At 47.4% G+C, this 21,510-nt stretch overlaps 2 protein-coding genes across 2 annotated transcripts; one reads left to right on the forward strand and one right to left on the reverse strand.

The window, feature by feature from the left end:
* Window positions 1-5,859: 5,859 nt before the first annotated feature.
* Window positions 5,860-8,940, forward strand: LOC127059931 (serine palmitoyltransferase small subunit B-like). The gene is made up of 2 exons (XM_050978172.1): window positions 5,860-6,145; window positions 7,708-8,940. Exon 2 carries the CDS (start codon window positions 7,725-7,727, stop codon window positions 7,965-7,967), a length of 243 nt encoding a protein of 80 aa, XP_050834129.1. The 5' UTR covers window positions 5,860-6,145; window positions 7,708-7,724; the 3' UTR covers window positions 7,968-8,940.
* Window positions 8,941-13,710: 4,770 nt separating this feature from the next.
* NMD3 (NMD3 ribosome export adaptor) lies at window positions 13,711-21,119 on the reverse strand. Its single transcript, XM_009088996.4, has 15 exons — window positions 21,032-21,119; window positions 20,811-20,945; window positions 20,201-20,297; window positions 19,657-19,737; window positions 19,294-19,422; window positions 18,698-18,788; window positions 18,479-18,557; window positions 18,098-18,194; window positions 17,774-17,891; window positions 17,106-17,251; window positions 16,469-16,581; window positions 15,761-15,833; window positions 15,197-15,303; window positions 14,887-14,957; window positions 13,711-14,463 (listed from the first exon to the last, which is right to left on the reverse strand). The coding sequence occupies exons 1-15, from the start codon at window positions 21,073-21,075 to the stop codon at window positions 14,330-14,332; spliced, it is 1,515 nt and encodes a 504-aa protein (XP_009087244.1). The 5' UTR covers window positions 21,076-21,119; the 3' UTR covers window positions 13,711-14,329.
* Between the last annotated feature and the right edge of the window lie 391 nt (window positions 21,120-21,510).

Consider the following 21,510-nt stretch of genomic DNA (forward strand, 5'->3'; position numbering starts at 1 on the left):
TTTAATGAGTCTGGGAGATCAGATTTACATTCAGAGGAGTGGCAACACCTCACTTTTTTTTTTTTCCCAGGAGTGAAAATGTCCTCGTTTCAGATGGGGTGAGGAGATGGGATGAGAGCCTTTCATGATTCTGAAAGGAATTGCTCTTTTAGGCCAGCCTGTTATTAATCATAAAGATGGATATGTACAAAAGAAGATATTTTTACATCTGCACTAAAATTCTGAAAATTCCACAGTGACAAATGGCTCTTAATAAGAGGAGGATATAAAGGGGAGAAAGAAAAGAGGAATGTTAAAAACGATCCCTGGGGCAGCTCTGAGGGGGCCGAGGCAGAACAAAGATTAAAACTGCAAAATTCCAGTTCTAATCCATTAATTTACCAAATAACTGCATCATATTTAACAAAGCATCCACTTTTTTTAGGTGTGTGGAGAGAAACAACTCCCCTCTGGGAGTGCTTGATTCCACTGCAAAGAAATCTGCACCACAGAAACCTCTGCTTTGCAAAGTGGGAAAGAGTTTCCAGAAGACAGCAATAAAACCTGGGAAACTTCACACCAAGCAGGATTTGATGGGAATAAATTACTGACCAGGAAAAATTCCCCCACAGAAGAAATACCCACGATTACCCTGGAAAGAAATTCCTGTTTCTTTCTCTGGACCACAGTCCCACAGCAAAACTAGGACATGTGTAAAAGAAATATCTAAATAAAGAGGATTCATATGCAGGGAAAGGTCTGAACCTCTGTCAAAATAATGGGAATAAAGCAGCAGCAGCACTGATGGTGTTGGCAGGGCAGAAATGCAGATTTGCTTTCTGTGAGAAAATACATCAAGATTAAGAAAATTCTACAAGAAAAATCAAGGATTTCTTAATCAAGATCAAGAAAAATGTGCCTCAAAATCTCTTTCTCAATGAATCAATTTTGTCAGCCAGAAGTAAAAGAGAAGGTGGATCCACTTTTCTGAGAGGTGTTGCCACCAAGTCTGGCCAGAGCTGACTGGAAGAAGCTGAAGGTTCCAGATTTGTGGGGCCAGGAGAGCAAGAAATAGAAAATAATTTGGCAAAAGATGAATTTCTGTGTGTTTTAGCCTCCCCCATGGGCTGATTCCTCAGGGGAAGAGAAACTCCTGGCAACCTCCCCATTATCATCCATCCCCTACTCCCCATTTTCCTTCTACAGCTCCGTGGGATTTTCTTCTTCCTCACAGTTATGGAGCACCAGGGATCCAAACAGAATTTGAAAAGTGGGGAGACACAGGAAAATTTACTTTAAATAGGTTTAAGAATAGTTTCCCTCTGATGACAGGGAGAAACACTCTTTGGAGGCAGGTTTGAGATAAATACAGCCTGGTGTGGCCACTTTGGGGTCTGAAAAAATCACTGAGCTGATTCAAAAATCACTGAATATTTTCCTAAAAAGCCCAAATTTCAATTCCCTGCCTTTCCTCCTAAACCCAGCTCCCTGGACCTCACCCTGTGCTGATTTATCTCCCAGAGGCATCTCCTGCACAGCCCAGGGGGATCCTCAGCTCCTGCCCGTGGTTGTTGGCACAGCTGGGAGAGGGAAGGGAGCACACCCCGTTATTATTTTATATTTATGTTATCACTAATTATTAACTCCAAAATGTCCCTTTGATGATTCCCTGCTGGAATGTTCCTTGGCACATTCCAGGCCCTGTGCAGCATTCCCTGTGGTCCCAGCATGAGCTGGAGGGAGGTTTGTGCTGCAGGGATTTCAAATTCCAACCTGCTCTCTCCAGAGCACTTCCAGTCTCTGCTGCAGCTGGGCTGGGTTTGGGAGCAGCTTTGGGGTTCCCTCAGTGCTGGGGATGGAATCAGGGAGCTGAATCCCTGGAGAAGGGATGGAGCATTCCTGGGGATGGAATCAGGCAGCTGAATCCTCCTGGAGAAGGGATGGAGCATTCCTGGGGATGGAATCAGGCAGCTGAATCCTCCTGGAGAAGGGATGGAGCATTCCTGGGGATGGAATCAGGCAGCTGAATCCTCCTGGAGAAGGGATGGAGCATTCCTGGGGATGGAATCAGGCAGCTGAATCCTCCTGGAGAAGGGATGGAGCATTCCTGGGGATGGAATCAGGCAGACTGGAGATCCTGATCTCCTGGAGATACGGGGATGGCAGCATTTCTGGGATGAATCGGCAGCTGATCCCTGGAGGGAGCATTCTGGGAGGATCAGGCAGCTGAATCCTCCTGGAGAAGGGATGGAGCATTCCTGGGGATGGGATCCTCCTGGAGAAGGGATGGAGCATTCCTGGGGATGGAATCAGGCAGCTGAATCCTCCTGGAGAAGGGATGGAGCATTCCTGGGGATGGGATCCTCCTGGAGAAGGGATGAACATTTCTGGAGTGTGTTTATTCCCACTGTTCACAATTTCCAAGCAGAATGAGGAGAGGAGAGGGAACAAGAGGCAATGGCAGGGAGAGGGAATGTGAGATCCCTGAGCACTGGAAAATCCCTGATCCCCATCCTGGGCTGTCACTTTTAGCAGGGTGTTCTGAAGGAATTTTCTGCAGATTAATGACAGGAAGAAGAATCTTTGAGTATTCCAGTTCATTATTTGAATAATCTGGTTGGGAATCACAAAACAGAATCCCAGACTGGTTTGGGTTGAAGGGACCTTAAAGCTCATCCCGTTCCATCCCCTGCCAGGGGCAGGGACACCTCCCACTATCCCAGGCTGTTCCAACCTGGCCTTGAACACTCCCAAATGCACTTTATTCTCTTTAAAATCCTGATAATAAAATCTTCCACAGCGTTTGACAGACCTGTGCTTGTGAAGACTACAAAAATTTCCTCTACAGGAGTAAAACTGTTATAAAAATGCTGCTAGTTCTCTACTAGAAGCAAATAAAATTTATTTCTCACTTCTTCAGTCAGTTCTTGTACAATGTGTGCCGAAGATCTGCAAGGGTGATATCACTCCTGATTTTAAAAAAGGAGAAAAATATTTACTTTACTCCTGATTTAAAGTAAAAATACAGAATAATCCTAGAAATTAGAGAATAGCATGGTCAGAACTTGAAGAATTCCCAGTCTCAAGAATTCCCAGTTTAATCAGCTCTCAATCCCATCTCTGCCAGTCCCTCATGGCTTTGTGCCATTCTGGATTTCAGCCTGTTTTAGGCAGCTTTTCCTTCCCAGGTGATTTGTTTTGCCCCTGGAAGCACAGCAGGTGTCAGGTGAGGGATGCTCCAGCCTGGGCAGCACGGGGGATGAACTGAGGGGGATAAAGATTGGTGCCAGCTCAGAGCCCAGCTGAGCAGGTGTTGCCTTTTCTCCAAGCTGGAAATGAAACTTGAGATAATTTTAGAAAGGAGGTAATAGGAAAGGGGATCTTTATTTAAAAGCCTTCGGGGCAGTTCTGGGTTTCAGAGCTGCCCTAATTCCCTGGCCAGCTTTTATGGGACACTCATTTGTGACACTGTCACTGTCACCCTCGAGCTGAAATAGGCTGTGCCCCATCCTCTGGGCCAATTCCTTGCATATTCCATGCACATTCCTGTGCTCCTGCAGATCCCAGCTCCGTGCTCTCCCTTGGTTAATGACCTGCCTTGGTGCAGAGCTGAGGAAGCTCCTGGACAGGTCTGGCAGGTGTGGGGAGCTGTGGGAAATGGGGTGACTCTGGCAGGCAGCAATGTCCTAATTAAACTCTGGGATTTGCATCCCAAACAGCAGCAAGTCAGCGCCAGCAGTGCAGCCCAGATAGACTCCTGATCCAGCCCCAGAAATTCCTTATCCAGTTTCTGTGGGGTGTCCTTGTCTGAGGCTGCAATGCAGGATGGAACCAGAGGTGTGCATCCAGCTGTTTAATCCAGGTGGAGCAGTGCCCTTTATCCCTTCCATGGCCCATCCCTCATAACTCTGGGGGCACATCCTCTGGTATGGGGCTAACAGGGACATCCTCTGGTAGGGGCTAACAGGGACATCCTCTGGAAATGGGGCTAACAGGGACATCCTCTGGTATGGGGTGAACAGGGACATCCTCTGGAAATGGGGCTAACAGGGACATCCTCTGGATATGGGGCTAACAGGGACATCCTCTGGAAATGGGGCTAACAGGGACATCCTCTGGTATGGGGCTAACAGGGACATCCTCTGGAAATGGGGCAGCTGGGGCAGTTCTCTCTGCTCTTGGGGCAGTTTTCTTTCTCTCTCCCACAGCCAACCCTCCCTCCAGGAGATCTCTGCTGTCCATGGGCCATTCATTATTAATTATCTGCTGTCCATGGCCAGGGAGTGTCCCTGCAGGGCTGATCAAATCCCACCATCCCATGGGAGATGCTCTGCCCAGGGGAGGAGCCAAGCATTCCTCCCTGGATCCAATCTGAGGTGCTGGGAACAGCCCAGCAGCCTTTGCCCCCTGCATTCCCAGAGGAGCAGCTTTCTGCTGCCCTGCATTCCCAGAGGGAGAGCAGGCCCAGCTCCAGCAGCCCTGGAGCTGCAGAGGAAAACTCCCCCCTTGTGCACTTCACCCCTCTGATGCCTTGTGCAGGCTGCCCTGGAGCAGGGGCTGGGCAGAGTCCCAGAACAAAGCAGGGGTTGATTCCAAGGATCTCCTCCATGGACCCACCTTGGGCAGCACCAGAGCCCAGCCAGGGCTGCCCCCAAGATGACCCAAAATGGCCCCAAAATGCACCAGCGCTCCCGGGGTCTCTCCCTGGGATCAGCTCTGCTCCATTCCCACCTTGCAGTTCATTGTCCCAGCCCAGCTTTAGCCCAGGCACTCCCACCCTGCTTGTTTTTCTCTCTCCAGCCCACGGGGTTTGTGCTCCTGGGCTGGGATTTGGCTCATTTGTCCTTGGTGCCCAGCTGGAGCAGGAATTGTTTTGTCTCCCTGCTCTGGGCACAGAGCTCACCATCCCATAATACGGAGCTCAGACCCACACACTAAAGCAGCACAGAACCTGAAACATGGAAAAGCCAAACCTGAGGCATCGCTTCCACCCCAACCATCCCAGGATTCTGTGAGAAGCACAGTCAGATGCTGCTGGCTTAGCTAGAGTAGCAGGGCCTAAACCATATTTTATTTTTCCTTTTCTAATATCTCCACCTGCCTGCAGCATCCTGCCCCAGCCCTCCAGACTCCACAGAAATCCACGGCTGGGAAAGCCTGGTTGGAAGCAGGAACTCCTGAGGGAGAAGGGCTGGACTTGGAGAATTTGGCTGAAAGGTTGAAAATGGAGCATTTTGGCTGCTGCTGCCTGGGGCAGTCCTTCCCCATTGCTGCATTTTCTAGGGGAAAGGGCCAGTTCTTAAACAAAAACTTGATTTCGTTGGGAAAGACGAGGGGGAAAAGCAGAAGGTGGAGGGAGCAGGGCAGGGTTGGCTGGCAGCTGAGCTGGGGCTGTGCTTGGGACGGGAGGGAGGGAAGGTGAGGCTCAGACATGGCTTGTGGCACATCATCCCCATGATTCATGTTTGGAAACGATCTGGCTGCAGGCAGATAGTTTAGAACACCATCCATTATGCAGATTCCTGCCTCGTTTACCTGCCCAATTAGATCATTAAAATGCCTCCAGCTCTTGTGGCCTGCTCTCATTTCACAGCTTTCCTGAGGAAAACTCACCCTCTTTTCCTTACAGAAGCCTCATCCCCAAATCCCCTCCACGCCGGGGTTTCTGGATGAGGTTTGGGAGAAGCAGAGATTTGGAGCTGTTTGAGAATGATTCCCATCAGAGGTTGCAAAAGCAGGTGGTGCCTTCACTGCAGACCTTCCTGTGCCACATTTTTGTGGCTGCTTCACCCCGTAATTCTGAGCAGACGTGGAATTGGCCCTTGGAGGAGCTGAAAGCCCCACGGGGGCCGAGGTGTTTTGGGAGGTTGGAGATCAGGGAAGGCATGAACTGTAAATATTTTTTTGCCTGGTGTGCTCCTCCCTGCAGAGTCCTGGAGCTTGGGCTCGGTCCAAGAGCCAGGTGCCGTGTCCTGAGCGTGGTGCAGGCAGAGCATAAATTATTGCACAAACCAGAGAGCTGCTGTGGCCAGGGGAGATTTCAGCAGGCGAGGAGGAGGGCGGGGAGCAGAGGACACGCTCTGTAATTGAGGAGCAGACTGCTGGGCTCTGCCTCTCCATCTGCTCCCTGCGAGGCTCCAGAGCATCCCAGCTGTGTGGGGCACAGGTGAGTTCTGCTTCTTGCATCCCCAGCTTTGGCTCAGAGCGATGCATTTGGTGGGAAGAGGCTCAGGTGTCCCCTGGTTTAGTAAAAACCGTGTGGAAGGGCAGAAATGGGCTGGGTAATGAGGATATTGCCACAAGTAATTGTTGATATTTCGAACTGCAAAGGCTTTTGTTTCACTCACCTGGCAGGAGGAAAAGAGGTGGGGGAGAAATGGAAGGAAAATGTCTCTAAAACCTCTGGGAAGTGGATTTTTTAGGGTAAAATCCCACTCTGATTGGATCTCTGGAGTTACTTGTATCTTCTTTCTGAGGGATAAATTTCCTTCCACAGATTTTGACGCCACCAGGAGTTCTTTACTTCCCAATTAAAAAATGGGAAATCAGAGTTTTTGGTTTGTTTCCTCTTATTCACCAAAGGACAGGAAGTGTCAATAACTGAAGTAGCCCTGTTTTCCCTTTTCCTCTCCAGTTCTGTGTCCTGCTGGTGCCATAATGCAACACTCAGTAACCACTAGCATTGATTCCTTTCTTCTTAAAAAGAAATCTGTGTTTATTGTTATTTTACATCATTATGTATTATATACAATATAATATATTATATTATACATTACAGATTATTATTATTATTATTATTATTATTATTATTATTATTATTATTATTATTATTATTATTATTATTATTATTATTATTATTATTACTAGTAATGGTAGTAGTAGTTATAGTATATCAGTATTATTAGTATTATTATTCCATTCTGGCAACAGATCAGTTCACTCCCTGCTGCAGAAAAAGCTGGAGAACCTGGGTGTAGTTTCCTTTTCTTGGAATTCTGTTTGTGTGGAGCTCTCCATGCTCTCAGTTTGCACCTGGAGCTTCCAGCAGTGACTGGAGCACGAGACATAAAATGAAATCTGCAGTGGTAGGAATCAGCCTCGTGGCAAATTCTGTGTAGAAATCCACAGGTGAGGAGGAGGAGGAGGAGGAGGAAGGAGAGAGGGTTTAAAGGGAGTTTTAATTAAGCTGCTCCAACAGAGCCTTGAGTAACCCAGTGCAAGGTGAAATTCTGGCAGAGCTTGGCCTGGGGAATGGAATTGCCACAGCTCATGGATGAAATGAGCTCTCAGGGAGCCTCCTTGGTGAGGCTGATGCTGTGTGAGGTTCCATTTCCATGATCCCCCACCCTCAGGAGCAATGTCAGGTTCCCCTGTCCAGGTTCCCATTTCCATGATCCCCCACCCTTCAGGAGCAATGTCAGGTTCCCATTTCCAGCTTCCCATTTCCATGATCCCCCACCCTTCAGGAGCAATGTCAGGTTCCCATTTCCACGTTCCCATTTCCATGATCCCCCACCCTTCAGGAGCAATGTCAGGTTCCCCTGTCCAGGTTCCCATTTCCATGATCCCCCACCCTTCAGGAGCAATGTCAGGTTCCCATTTCCATGATCCCCCACCCTCAGGAGCAATGTCAGGTTCCCCTGTCCAGGTTCCCATTTCCATGATCCCCCACCCTTCAGGAGCAATGTCAGTTCCCATTTCCATGATCCCCCCCCTTTCACCCCACAGGAGCGCTGGGATCGGGGATGGATGTGAAGAGCACCCCGAGTTACCTGTACTGGCTCTTCTGCCAGTTTGAGCTGATCACCTGCAGTTACCTGATGGAGCCCTGGGAGAAGGTGCTCTTCTACTCCTTCAACCTGGCCATGCTGGGGCTGCTGCTCTACACCACCTACCTGTGCCTGGCCTGCCACGCCAGCTCGGCCTTCCAGCTCCTCTGCAGCTTCCTGGGAAACCCACGGGAAAATGCTCTTTCTGTGGTGAAGTAAAACCTCAGCCTGCCTCTGGCATCAAGTGTTTCCTTATCCCATTTTTGTCCAGGAGCAGCAAACTCTGCTTTATTCTCTCCTCGTGTTTTGCTCTGACAGGAAATTCTTTTTGCTCCAATCGATCTCTGGTTTTGCTATTTGATTCTTCAAAAGTTTCAGTTTTAATGACCCACTGGAATTACAGAGCTGGGACTGGGACAGGAACAACCCCCATGAAGAATTTGTTATTCCAGGGGGAAGGAACAACCCCCCTGAGTTTCTGATATCCCAGGGGAAAGGAACAATCCCACCAAAGATTTTGTTATTCCAGGGAGAAGGAACAACCCCAGCAAAGATTTTGTTATTCCAGGGAGAAGGAACAACCCCCCTGAAGTTCCTGTTATTCCTGGGGAAAGGAACAACCCCACCAAAGATTTTGTTATTCCAGGGGGAAGGAACAAGCCCCCTGAATTTCTGTTATCCCAGGAGAAAGGAACAGCCCTCATGAAGAATTTGTTATCCCAGGGACAGGAACAACCCCCCTGAAGATTTTGTCATCCCAGGGAAAGCTGCTTGGATATGGGAAGTTTTCATCTGGAGAAATGACACAGTGTGAATTTGTTCTTGCCTGCCAGAAGAGATGTGCACACAAAAATCCTGGACCAGCGGGAGCTGCTTCCCTGAGCTTGCTGTGTTTTTATGGAATGATTTCAGGACTTATTCAGTCTCCTTGATTGTTTTACACAATGAATTACTTGGCTGGCTTGTTGTCATGATGCAAACAATGCCACTGATTCATTAAAAATGTGAGGATGTGCTGCTGTGAAAATTTCTGATGAAAATCGCAGATTCTTGGGCTTTACAAAAACATAACTTTTGGTTTGCTTTAGAAGATGAGTAAATCACGTGCATCATGTAGAGAATATAACACTGCAGATTCACTTGTGGCAGGGTTTCAGTTGAAAATAAACCCCTTAAAATTTAAAAAATACAATGTCTCCCTTTTTCCTGACCCTTTACTCCCTCCTTTTCACCTTTCACACTCTCCCTGTGGAGCAGTTCCTGAACCCCAAACTCCTGAGCTGCAAAGAACCTGCTGGATTTGGCTGGGACTGCTTTTGTTCCAAATCCCAACACTTTTTAGCCTTCAAACCATCAGATTCCTGAGTGCCAGCTCCCTGCAGTGGGCAGGAGCTGCACTGGGATGAGCTTGGCAATGAGAATCGGGGTTTGGAATCCTCAGGGGATGAAGGGAGCAGAGCAGGACACACAGGGTGACACAAATCCACATTTTCCACCCACGCTGAGGTGAGTTTTGGGATTTTTCCCAAGCTCCTGGGATGTCCTCTCCTTCCAGAGGATGGGTTGTAGCTGTAGGTGGCAATCCAGGGAATTAGGGAATGGGGCTTGGTCACAGGAGGCGACAAAACAAAGTGAAGACATTAATTATGTCATTTGTCACCTCAGCTGCTTTCCCAGTTTATAATTATGGGGAAATAAGGCAGGAGATGAAAATAATTTCTCTGGGAAAATGAGGACAGCTGTGCTCAAACTCCCAGGTCTTTTAACAATGCCCAAATATCTCTAAGTTTGTAAAAAAAAAATCTATTCAATACTTTCAAATTTGGATCCAAGAGGATGTTTTGTTCAAGTAATGGTTGAAGGAGTAATTAGTGTAGATTTGCTTTCATGCTTAGTCTGCATATTATGTTTACTGATATTTATCAGTATAATTTGTATTTACTGATGTTTAGGAACAAGAGGGAGCACACAATATTTTCATTATATCAGTCATTAGATTATTTATGGAGACAGTGAATTTTCCCCAGCCCCAGTCCCTAATGCAGAGAAATACAGGCAGTAATTTGCATTGCAGGTGCAAAATCTGTATTTCTCAAGACTGTGAAAATAAATATTGCTCAAGCAGTGCCTGGGAGTGAGCCCAGGGCAGGAGCAGGTCACCCTCAGTCCCAGCAGGACTCCACAAGGCCATCCTGAGCATTTCTGGGCACTCAGGAATCCCAGAGCAGGCTGGAGGAGCAGGAACTTCGCCCTGCTTGTGTCACTGCTGCCCTTCCCACGTGGGCTTTGGGGCTGCCTCTTCTGCCATACCTGGGGTAGGATTGGGATGGGATTGGGTGTAGGATTATAGATCCCAGCTGGGCTGGGGGAACGGGACAGAGCCAGGAAAGCACCAAAATCCTGCAGAGGAAACAAGGGGCCAAGTGGCAGCTGGAGCTCCTCAGAGTTCCTGATTCGTTTTCCTCATCCCCCCCTTTTCCCTGCCTGTCCCAAGCCTCCAGGATTTCAAATGTTTCATCCCATTTCAGTTCCCAGCACTGCCTGGGCAGGTTCCTGCTGGAAGCACTGGGAGCCTGCGGGGTCTGGATTTGTCAGGTCAGGCTGAGCTGGGATCAGGATCAGGCACAGCTGGAGCTGGGCCAGGGAGGTGCAGGGGGGAGAGCAGGGAAAGCTTCTTCCCCCAGAGGGTGCTGGGCACTGCCCAGGCTCCCCAGGGAATGGCCCAAGGCTGCTGGAGCTCCAGGAGGGTTTGGACACCACTCCAGGGATGCCCAGGCTGGGATGGCTGGGGTGGAACAGGCTCTTTCCACATTTCTCCAGATTTTTCCAACCAGCTCCACAGGCTGCTCTGAGTGGCCACAGCGCTGAGTTTTTCCCACCTGATGCTCAATGTTCCAAACCTAAAGGAATGAATGGATGCGTGGCTGGAGCAGGAAGTGTTCCAAGAGGAATGGGAAATGGAACATTCCCTGCACACCCTTCCCTGAGCACGCCAAGGTCAGCTGTGTCTGTCTGGGGGAAGTTTCTGTCCTGGCAGAAAGGAATGCAAGGTCACATCCAGCACCTTTCAGATCCCTGCCACGTGAAAAGGAAATATTCAAATTGCACAACTTAACCCACACTGGTTCAGCAAGAGTGGAAACTAAAGAACAAAATAAGAGCCAGCTGCTAAAATCCAACTGCTCGTGCTGCTCACCAGGAAACCTTTGATGTTTCCAGCCAGAGCATCCTGCTGCATTCCCAGCATCCTCCTTAGGAGTGATTTCATTGTAGCACTTTCACACCTTATCTCCCATTAATCTTTCATTTTATCGATCCAAAGAGTTTACACTTCCCAAAGGCACTAGAGATGGTTGTGTCCATGTGGAATTTTGGCCCCTCTGCTGCTGATCACTTCAGGAGTTTTCAGAAGCTTTCTAAGAGAATTCCTTACTCCTGGTTACTGTCACTGTTTTGCACTCCAGCAGCTGCACTTGGCTTTATTTCCAGCCACGTGTAATTGCAGTTCTTATCTCTGCTCTTCATTACCTGACCTGAAAATCCTGCTTGGAGAATGAACCTGTCAGCACTTCCTGGCCTCTGCATCCCACAGGACATTTCCATCTTGCAGGGATTGCTCAGAGCAGGGGGGAGTTTCCAGCAGCTCTGTTTGCTTTTCCAGAGCTGACCTGAAATTCCTCTGTCCTGCCTGGCTGAAAGTTTCTGCTTCACTTCCCAGCTCAGCTGAAACTGCTTCATGCAACAGTTGAGTTCCAGTCTCCCCGAGAGAGGAAACTCCTCTTTCCTCTGCTGCTGACATTTCCAGTACAGAGCAGAGATATTATATGAAACAGGATTTACTTTGCTATTTTTCCAGGTCTTTTTTCCAGGGATCAAGGTGTGAAGCACCATCCTCAGAGCACAAACTCCCAGCAGGGTGTGCAAACAGCACCAAATATTTCACAGCTTCAGCAGTTTCCTTCCATCTCACAGATCTCACAGGTCAGAGATGAGTTTAAAATCGGCTTTCAAGGCTGTTCAGTCCCTGCTGGGAATCTGTGTCATCCAAAGTGCTTTCATTTTAGGAAGCTGAATATTTAAATTGCACAAAACCCCTTTGGTTTCTTGCTTTACCATCAGGCTTTGGTTTTGTCACGGAACTGCAACTCTGACAAGTTTAAAACTTCATTTTCTCTTTCTGACTTGGCTTAACCAGGTTCCCATCTTGGATTGAGGAGGCCATACATATTCTGACAGCACCAAGATTCTTTGTTCCGTGAATATGTCCTGGAATGAGCTCCAGGAATCATTCCCAAATGCCTCTGGATCTCCCATTCCCACCACTCCTTCGAGGAGCAGCTGAAACAAACGGCCCTGAGTTGGGATCAGTCAGCACAAGGAGCAGTTTGCTGACATTAAATCCTCCCACACCAAATTCACAGCAATTTTTGTCTCATTCTCCTTCAGCTTGGTGCTATTCTGAATTCAAACATCAAGAACTGCACGGGCATCAAGAGTTTTTCCTGAGTTTTCAGCCCCCTTTTCCTGGAGCAGGGAGCAGCTCCCGGGGCCGTGCAGGAACAGTGACACCAGGTGGGCTCTCACGTTCAGCACAGGCACATCCTCATTTTCCATGGATACCGGGAAGAGTTGGGATTGGATCCATCTCTGTCAGTCCCAGGGTGGAAACAGAGCCAGACTCTTCCCACTGCCATTCCAGTGGAATGATTCCAAATCCCCAAAAATCCAACAGAAGGAATCTGTACCCTTGTCTAACCTTTCATGGAAAACCCCCTGACACAATATTCCTCTGGAATTCCCTATTTTAAGCCACTTCCAGGAGCAGGAGACTGAAATAACACTGATTTTTGTGGAAGTCCCCACCAGATCAGTGGCTCAACTCCTCAGCTTGCAAGCTCCCAAAATTGGCCCAGGAGCTGTCCCTGGAGTGCAGCCAAGCCCGAGGTTAGAAATGTTTTCCCATCAACATTTCACCTCAGCAGTTTCCATCTGGGAAAATCTGGGACCCCTGGAGTTACATCAGGCCATCCACTAACAGATTTTTAAAGCAGTTAAAGGTGAAATCATCACCTTAAGCTTTTCATCATCAACACACAGCACTTTTATCTAGGGAAAAATAAACCAAAAATGAGTGTTTGCACACCCCAATCCCTTTTTTCTGATCATTTCCCCCTCAGTTATCCAGCTTTTGTGCTGTAAGCTCTGACTTATACAACACTTTTTTTTTCCCACCATTTTCTCTGAGCAAAACGTAATTCCAAGGTTCTGCACAGCTTCTCCCACGACTTCCAACTCAAAATCCATCAACATCTGGCTGGAAATGCATCACTGAGCAGGTCTGGCTTAAAACCCTGAAGGATTTCTGTTGTATAAAAGGAGCTTTTTGTGGCTTAAGTCAGAGATTTTCAGGAAGAGCTGCAGGGCAGGAGGCAGCTTTGATCCATGACAATGAATACTTTGCTAACTCTGGTGGCAGTGAAAATATTGGCAAATATTTAATTTGTTGGACACTCCCTAAACCCCTCTGAGCTCCCAGAGGGGCACTGGACACCTGGGAACCTACAAGGAGACCCAACTTTGGCTGTGGGGAGCTGCTCCAGCCAAAGACATCCCACAAACCCAGGCAATGCTTGGATTCAAGGCTTCAGCAGCACAAGATCTGCTGGAAGATCCAGGAAAGCTTCTCCAGGCTGGCAGCAGAGCAAGGAAGGGGGGAAAGGAAGAGGGAAATCTCCAGGGATAAACAGCACAGCAATATCCAACATTCCTGGGAGAGTCCAGCAAGGAAAACAGGCAGGAGGAAAAGGATTGATGAAAACAGCAGAGTTTAAACCCAGATTTTATTACCCCCCATCACCTGCCACCAACAGGGAGTTCATTATTCTGTTCTCCTTGGAATTGCAGAGTGCCACTGGATTTGAAAATGAACTAAAAAAATGATGAATCAAAGTATCTCGAGAGGTTTTTAATCCTTTAGAGCTGGTTTATTAATTAATTGCTGTGCATGTTGCTTTTAATCCACTGACCCAGGCATGGGCTACAGTTCAATACTCATCACACTCCACAGGATTTTCCAATCTTTCTGACCAAGGGCTTTGCAGGGAAGTTTTCTTTGTGTAAAGGAGCAGAAATTAGGCTTGAGCTTCCCCAAATATGGACATAGGGAATAATCTACCAGTATCATAAAAGGCTTCAAACCATTGTGTCAAAAAATGGGGAAAACCTTCCCCATGGGAGAAATTAAAGCTGTAACAGTAGGTAGGGACTCTACCTAAAATCCAGGAAACTGGAATAAAATCTTTCCCTCTGGACATCCTTCCTTATTTTCTCCACTGCAGAAATTACATGGAAAGATCCCTCAGGGATGGGAGGAACATGTGGAATTTATATTGCAATGCTTCCACCAGAAATTGAACTTTAATTGCTGATTCTCTGGAATATCATCCATAAAATATGAATTCCAGGCCATTATTTGGGGTGCAGTGGGGGTTTTGTCCCTTTTCCTGGCCTTGTGATGGGTAATTGTGGTCTGGGGAGTTTTTGCTCCCCAGGAAATATTTATTGGATGTAAGGCACTGTCCTTACTCTGTCAGCATCTCTGCTCCCTCCCCTCCAGTGGCGTCCTGGGAAATGTGGAGATCTTCCAGCATCTCAGCCAGGCTGATCCGTGGAGCTCCATCATCATCTGTGTCACTCTCCACTGGAATATCTGCATCTAAAAACACACAGAAACCCCCCCAAAAAAACAGCTAAGCAGAGAAAACAAAGCTCAAACCACCAGAGCAACCCCAAGGGAAAATGGGGGGAAAAAAATCAAATCAAAAACACCAAAACAAGCAACACCCCACAAAACCAAAAATTCCTCTCAAAAATTCAACAGTCCCCTCATGGAAATAAATTGAATTCTGTATCAAATCCTTCACCCAGCAGAGATTTTGGGTGCAGGAGGAAAGTTCTCTTTCACTGAAAGGCAAGGAAACAAAACCCATCAGGTGCAACACATCTGTGTTTACAGCATTTCTCCAGGCAGGAAGAGTTTGGAGAATGGAAATAGAGAATTCCAGTCAAATTGTTTTGCCTCAAACATGATTTAAACATGATTTAATTACACCCAGTGAAGGAGCTAGAAAGGCCTTACTTCTGTAAATGTTGACATTTTTCCTTATGGTCTCATCCTCCTCCAGATCTTCCAGGAAGTCCTGGTATTGTCTGTAAAAGATGTGGGATGTGTTTACTCCCTGCTCCTTTGGATTGATGGGAATTCATGCAACAAAGTCAAATCACAGAAACAAACCCCAGCAGGGCTGAGAGCATCCCCAGCTCACCGCTCTTTCACCCTCACCTATTAATTCCCAACTCATTTATCTCTAACTTTCTCCTTGTTTCCTCTCAGCTGGAGGGCATTTAGGAGCTGCTTTGGCACTGAACAAGGAGAGCAGATACTGAACCTTTCATCATCTGTGTCTGAGGCTTCCCTGTCCCTCTCCAGCTCCTTCAGCTTCCAGTTCCTGCGGCGCTGCCGCCTGGAGCGGTCGTAGCTCTTCTTGATCAGCACCTGCAGGGAAAAGCAGCTCCTTTGTCCACTTCCCAAAATCCCAAATCAGCACCCAATCCACATCTGGGCATCTAGAGCCAGCTGGACTGGCACTCAGCAGTGTTATGTTGGATTTACAGGGAGTTGGTTGGTTCAAATGTCTCCAAACACTTGGGAAATGGTCCTGAAGGGACAGGCACACACTGGAGTTACCATTCAGCACCCAGGGATTGGTAATTGGAATAAAAACAACAATTAATGTATTAGCTAACCATGGCAATTGGAAAAAAAACCCAACAATAAATGTATAATTTAACCATCAGTCAAATATTTAAGGAAATACTCCTTGAAAATCAGATGCTGCTCAAATGTCACTGTTCATGTCCTCTCTTCCTTCAGGCACTGCTCACTACCAAATCACACTCCCTCCTGGCTTGGGTAATGGAGGAACTTTGCACAGAGAAAGGGATTTTCTTACCACGTCAGGAATGTGCTGGGGGTTCATCTTGTTGGCAAACTCATCATTTAGGTTGCAGTTGGCCAAGTCGAAGCTAAAAGAGAAACAGGGGTTTTATTCTGCTTTATAAAAAGCCAACCTCAGTGCACCATGTTTGTGCTAAAGGGCAGCTCAGTGCAAGGAGCAGCTCCTAAGGAACAGAAATATTTCCAGAGGAAGGGAAACAAATAAAAATCCACATTCATGTGCAGCTCTCCTAAGTCTGAGCAGCTGCAGTTCCCAAATCCTGCTCTGTTGGCACTTCCCAACCTCTGGAGTCCCAACTGCAGCATCCACTGAGGTTCTGCTGGGCTCACAACATTCATGTTTAAACCTTTCTAAGCATCACCTAATTTGCCTCATCTTACAAAAAACTGGCATTTGTATCACTATGTATGATATTCATTAGCAAACAAATAACTAATTGGGGTTTTAAAAATCCTTCCCATTTGTTTGTGGCTAAGTTGTGGTTCCAAGCTGCACTCTGAAGGCAATCAGCTCTCTTATTTCTAACAATTTTTACATGAAAACTCCTTCTAGAAAAGAGATTTCCTGGACTAGGACCAGGATGAGTCCAGCCCTTCTGTTGCTTTCATTTAGAAATCAGAACAGTTCAACACTTTCTTGACAGCACATGAATTCAGTCATTAAATAATCATTCAGTAAAAGTTTCAGAAAAGAAGAACAGACCCCAAGACCAGGTCTCCAGGGTTCAGGATGTGCCCCAGGTGAGTGCAGCAGAAATATTGGTGATCTGTGTCCAGCTCCGAGGTTTTCCTGACCCAGGCTTCAGCCAGAGTGTGCTGTGGGAATGGAAAATCAAACATTCCTTAACCAAACCCAGCTGAACCCAAACACCTGCACTGATTTAAACTCCACTGGTCATTAAACTTGTGTTTCTGCATCACACATCCAATGCAGCCCTTGCTCCTCCTCATTTCTCATTGCATAAAAGGAAATGGACATGGCAACTCCCAGGAATTCCCAAAGGCTGTTTCTATGAATAAACACATATTAGCTTTTAACTGAGAAGATCCATTAACTCTGATTAAAAAGAAATGCTTCAACAAAACCAATTCAGTCATTAAAGCTGCAAAGTTAATATTTCAATACCCAGTAACAAGCAGAGTTTCAACTCTGCAAGCAGAATTCCTGGCAGTGGAATTCACCTCCTGCCCGTGCCATTTCCAAACCTAATGGTCCCAAGGAAAGCTTCTGCCAGTGGCAAGATCCAGAAGAGCCCAGTCTGACTGTGCCAGGCAGACCCAGATCATGAATTCAGCTGAGCAGAAGGCCCAAAACATGAATTAAAGAGAGATATTCTCACCTTGTTGGACCGAGCCCCTGCCCCAGCACCTTTTCTCTTCTCATGGACCCTGTTGATGTCCATGATGATGAACTCCTCCAGCTGCTTGGGGTGGAACAGGCTGTTGAAGGGGTGGCGCCAGTAGGTGCTCCCATCGATTTCAGCAACTGCAACATGATCAGGGAGAGAATTCCTTGTGAAAAAAGAACCATTAACCACATTAAGGCACCTGCCAGACACGTTTTGTTCATCTCTGTAATTATTTAGGACATGACCCACACTGCTGCAGGAGCAGCTGATCCGTGACAGACTTTACTCAAAGGAATTATTCCTGGATCCATCCTTTCAGAGGGATTCTGCTGCCCAAGCTCACCAGCACAGACCCAGCAAAGCACAGAATTTCTGGTACTGAAGTGGCTGAAAAGTTAATCCAGATGCCATGTGATTGTAGGGGAATAAAGCTGACACAGGCAAATGCTCAGAACACCCAGGAGCTCAAAGTGAGCCTGCACATTCTGCCCAGGATCCCATGGGAATCAAACCTGGAGAGCTCTCAGCTCACTACCAAATTTCTACTGTACAGACAAATTTAACAACAGTAAGATCCAAAGATCCAGGATTTTGTGGGAACAAACCCACAGTAATTGTGCCAGCAGAACAATCAGGGCTGGGGCAAACCCCACACTCACTCTGCAGAGTCCTGGGGTCGATGAGGTGGATGGTGCTGGTCACTCTGATGCACACACAGATCTGGCTCATGTTCCCCAGACTCTGGGCCAGCTTGGGTGACAGACACACAACGTTGTCCTGCAAACCAACACAATCAACTGACATTCCCATTCCCTCCATTTTCAACCAATTCTTCTAAAATAAAATTTTAAACTCTGTGTTTTTATTTTTCTAGCCCCAGTAACTTCTGCACTTCCTGTGTGGATCCCTCCCTACCCCCCAAACCCTCCAACCTCCAAATCCCAACTCTGTCCACAACACCCTGAGGTGTTAAAGGAAGCTACCTTGCATATGGGAACAATTTCCACAGAGAAAGTGCTTTTGTAGTTGTAGACATTGCTGCGAATGTCGTGGGAGATCAAACGCTGGGATGATTTGGATCTGCAAAACACAAAAATAAAGTTTTCAGGAAACAGAGACGTCACCTGGAACAGGAGATCCTTGGAACAAAGTGTCTGTGTCACAAATAGAAATACTGAGGAAACAGAGGTTAATTTTACCATGGCTAGGTGGAAAACATGGGACTTTTGTAGAAGGGATTTTGTCTGTTTTGATTAAAATACAGATTCCTTACACTTGCACTTACAAAATTCTTTTAAAATGAAGGATTTAAGATAGGTCCCCAAAGTTCTGGGTGCTCAAGGCAATGGACAGGGGAGCTGTACCTGGATGGAACTGTAGACTGAAGGAACTCCACCATCTTCTGGGCATTTTGCTTGGAAGAGTAATAGAAATCCAGGCCATCTGAAAAGCAAGGAAACAAATCTTTTTTTAATCTAGTTTATCAAATATAATGCATAAGCTTTTCTCTACACAGCTCCCAGCACACCCACATGAAAACATCCATCACAAATCCAGGTCATTCTGCCTCCAGAGCCACTCACCGTGGATTTCTTTGATCCTTAGTGTGTTTTGATGGAGCCTGTGCTTCAAAATCAGCTGCTCCAAATAGTAAAAAGTCTTCTTGTGCACAGTCTAAAGCCAAACAAACACAGAAGCACCAAGGTTATTTAAGGAGCATTAAGTACAAAGCAGGATCTCTGAAGAATAAACATTTATATGAAGAGATCACTTAGAGAAAGAACATTCAAGTAAACAAAAAGATTTCAGAGTGCTCTACTTCTACCAAATTATTTAAAGCTTCCATTTCTCATTTTTGGGTAAGTGGTTGCTAGAGAGATCTATTTGCTTTAAAGAAGAGTTAAATATTTGTCCCACTGCTCCCAAAGTGCCTTAAAATACAGGAGGGTATTTAGTTACCCACACAAGATCCTCCTGCCAGCATCATTTCAAAGAACGTTAACACTGGACAGCAGAAAGTTTTTCTAAACTGAGTTAGAAAAAATCCAACGACCTTGAACACAAACCATATCCCTGTGGCCAAGTATGAGTACATTTCTGTCTGAGAAACCCAGAAAACCACCCAATTCTTTGCCTGATTGTTCTGCCAGGACCAAATAAAAATTCAGTTTGCCTCTACCTTCTGCCTGACTTGCACCACAGCTTTCCAGAAATCCTTGGCTTCAATCCTGTGACAGTCTTCACACATCTGAGACTGAACAACGTACTCCACCACAAACACCTGCTGCAGAACTGCCCCATTGATCACCTGCAAAACCAAAGTGCTCAAGGTTTAAGCTCTGCTTGGGTCACACATAACTGCAGTATTTCCCCATCTTTACTGGGACAGACAATAACTTTCTCCATTCTGATAATTGGCACTTTAGCGACAAAATTTAGGCAGGATGAAATCTAATAATAAGGAAAATTATAATTAAAAAATCCTGTTGTTTGTCATGAAAACTTTTTAAAAGCCACAAGGAGAAGGTTGTGCTCCAGTTACCTCTTTCTGAACAGTCAACTTGAGCTTGATCCTCTTGGAATGTGGTTCTGTCCAAATGAATCCTGCATCGATCAGCCGGACCTGCCCGTGGGGAAGGACAAGAGCTCAGTAAAACCAAGCCTAACTTCACAAACACAAACAGCCTGTAGTGAAGAAGTGAATAATCTTAGTTAAAAATATATATATTAATATCCCAAATCCAATGAATAGTGCTTAGCTAGAACATGGAGGATGACTGACATAAAATCAAGATGCTCAATCTCAGGTCCTTCCCTCTAATAATATTCTGAACCTAAGGGATGCTTTATTCAACTGAAACATGTGAATTTGAATTAATCTATATACAGACCTCTGCAAACCTTTTTCATAGCATCACAAACCAGTGAGAACAAATATTGCATAAATAATTTCTGAAATGTGCAAAAAACCCTGAAATTGAGGTACATTAAAACCACACGTGTCCCTCGGTTCTTTCTGCTCAGCTCCCACCTCTGCAGTGACAATTGTGACCAGGCTGTGAAATCCCAGCAGGATCAGTTCTCACCTTGCTCAGGGAAGCTTTGATTTTCTTCAGACACAGAGCCAGCAGCTCTCTCGATTCCAGGGCACACTGGATCCAGGTTCCTGGAGGCTGCAGGTACCTGGGATGCAGGGAGCATTTTACAGCACGTGAAAGCTGCTTGAGCACCTTAAATCACTCCAAGGACAAGCAGCTACTTCCAAAGCTTTCAGTTTAGTAACACCAATGCAGCTGCAACTTTTAGGATCATAGAAAATCATGGCAAAGTGGCTAAGGTGACTGCGCTCATTTCCCCAGCACTGCCAAAGCCACCAATAAACCACAACTCCAAATGCCACATCCACAGGGCTTTTAGGATGGGGATATCACCAATGCCCTGGGCAGCTGTGTCAGGCTGCCCATCCCTTTCCATGAAGGATTTTTCCCAATATCCAAACTAACCCTTCCCTGGCTGTAAGGGAGTTGTGCGGAGCCAAAGATTCCCCCTGAGCCTCTTTTTCTCCAGGCTGAGCCCCCCCAGCTCCTCCTCACCAAACCTGCGCCCTTTTGCCTCCCTAAACCCCGAGACTGATGCATTCTAAGTGCCTTCCAAGGGCATTTAGCCGCCATCCCCAGCGGTTTCGCGGCTCCTCACCTCTCGCACTGCTTGCAGAAGTGCACCGTAGCCTGCTTGGGGATGCCCTCGGTGATGTCCACCTGGGCCCGCAGGCAGCCCACGCACATGTTGGCCGGGTTGGGCGGGATGGGGACTCCACACTCGCAGCACAGGCTGGGACACAAGGACAGAGAGAAGCACGGTTAGTCACGGTCACGGTCACAGGCAGCGCGAACCCCGCTCCCCCCGCCACCGCTCACATGTGTCCCTGCGCCGGGGCCGCGGCCGCCGGCAGGTACTCCATGGCTGCGGAACACGCGGCGCTTTCCGGCCGGCAGAGGAAGGGGAGGAGACGGCGGGGCGAGCCCAGCCCGGCCCGGGGAGGGTGGAGCGAGGGGGACACGGAGAGGCAGGCGGGATCCGTGAGGGAACGGGGAAAGGGCCGTGTGGGGTCATGGAGAGGCAGGCGGGAGCCGTGACGGGACGGGGAAAGGGCCGGGAGAGAGCCATGGAGAGGCAGGCGGGAGCCGTGAGGGGACGGGGAAAGGGCCAGGAGGGAGACATGGAGAGGCAGGCGGGAGCCGTGAGGGGACGGGGAAAGGGCCAGGAGGGAGACATGGAGAGGCAGGCGGAGACCGTGAGGGGACGGGGAAAGGGCCGTGAGGGGTCATGGAGAGGCAGGCGGGGACCGTGAGGGGGCCATGGGGGAGCCCTGAGGGAGCGCGGAAAGGGCCGTGAG

The sequence above is a fragment of the Serinus canaria genome, chromosome 9 (genome assembly GCF_022539315.1).
Source record: "Serinus canaria isolate serCan28SL12 chromosome 9, serCan2020, whole genome shotgun sequence".
Taxonomy (NCBI): domain Eukaryota; kingdom Metazoa; phylum Chordata; class Aves; order Passeriformes; family Fringillidae; genus Serinus; species Serinus canaria.

Coding starts and splice junctions, on each gene's coding strand:
- LOC127059931 (XM_050978172.1), top strand. CDS start 7,725: ATGGATGTGAAGAGCACCCCGAGTTACCTGTACTGGCTCTTCTGCCAG.
- NMD3 (XM_009088996.4), bottom strand. CDS start 21,075: ATGGAGTACCTGCCGGCGGCCGCGGCCCCGGCGCAGGGACACAT. Junction 18,558..18,697: donor AAGGATCAAAGAAATCCACG/GTGAGTGGCTCT, acceptor CTTGCTTTTCAG/ATGGCCTGGATTTCTATTAC. Junction 17,892..18,097: donor AAATTGTTCCCATATGCAAG/GTAGCTTCCTTT, acceptor GTTGGTTTGCAG/GACAACGTTGTGTGTCTGTC.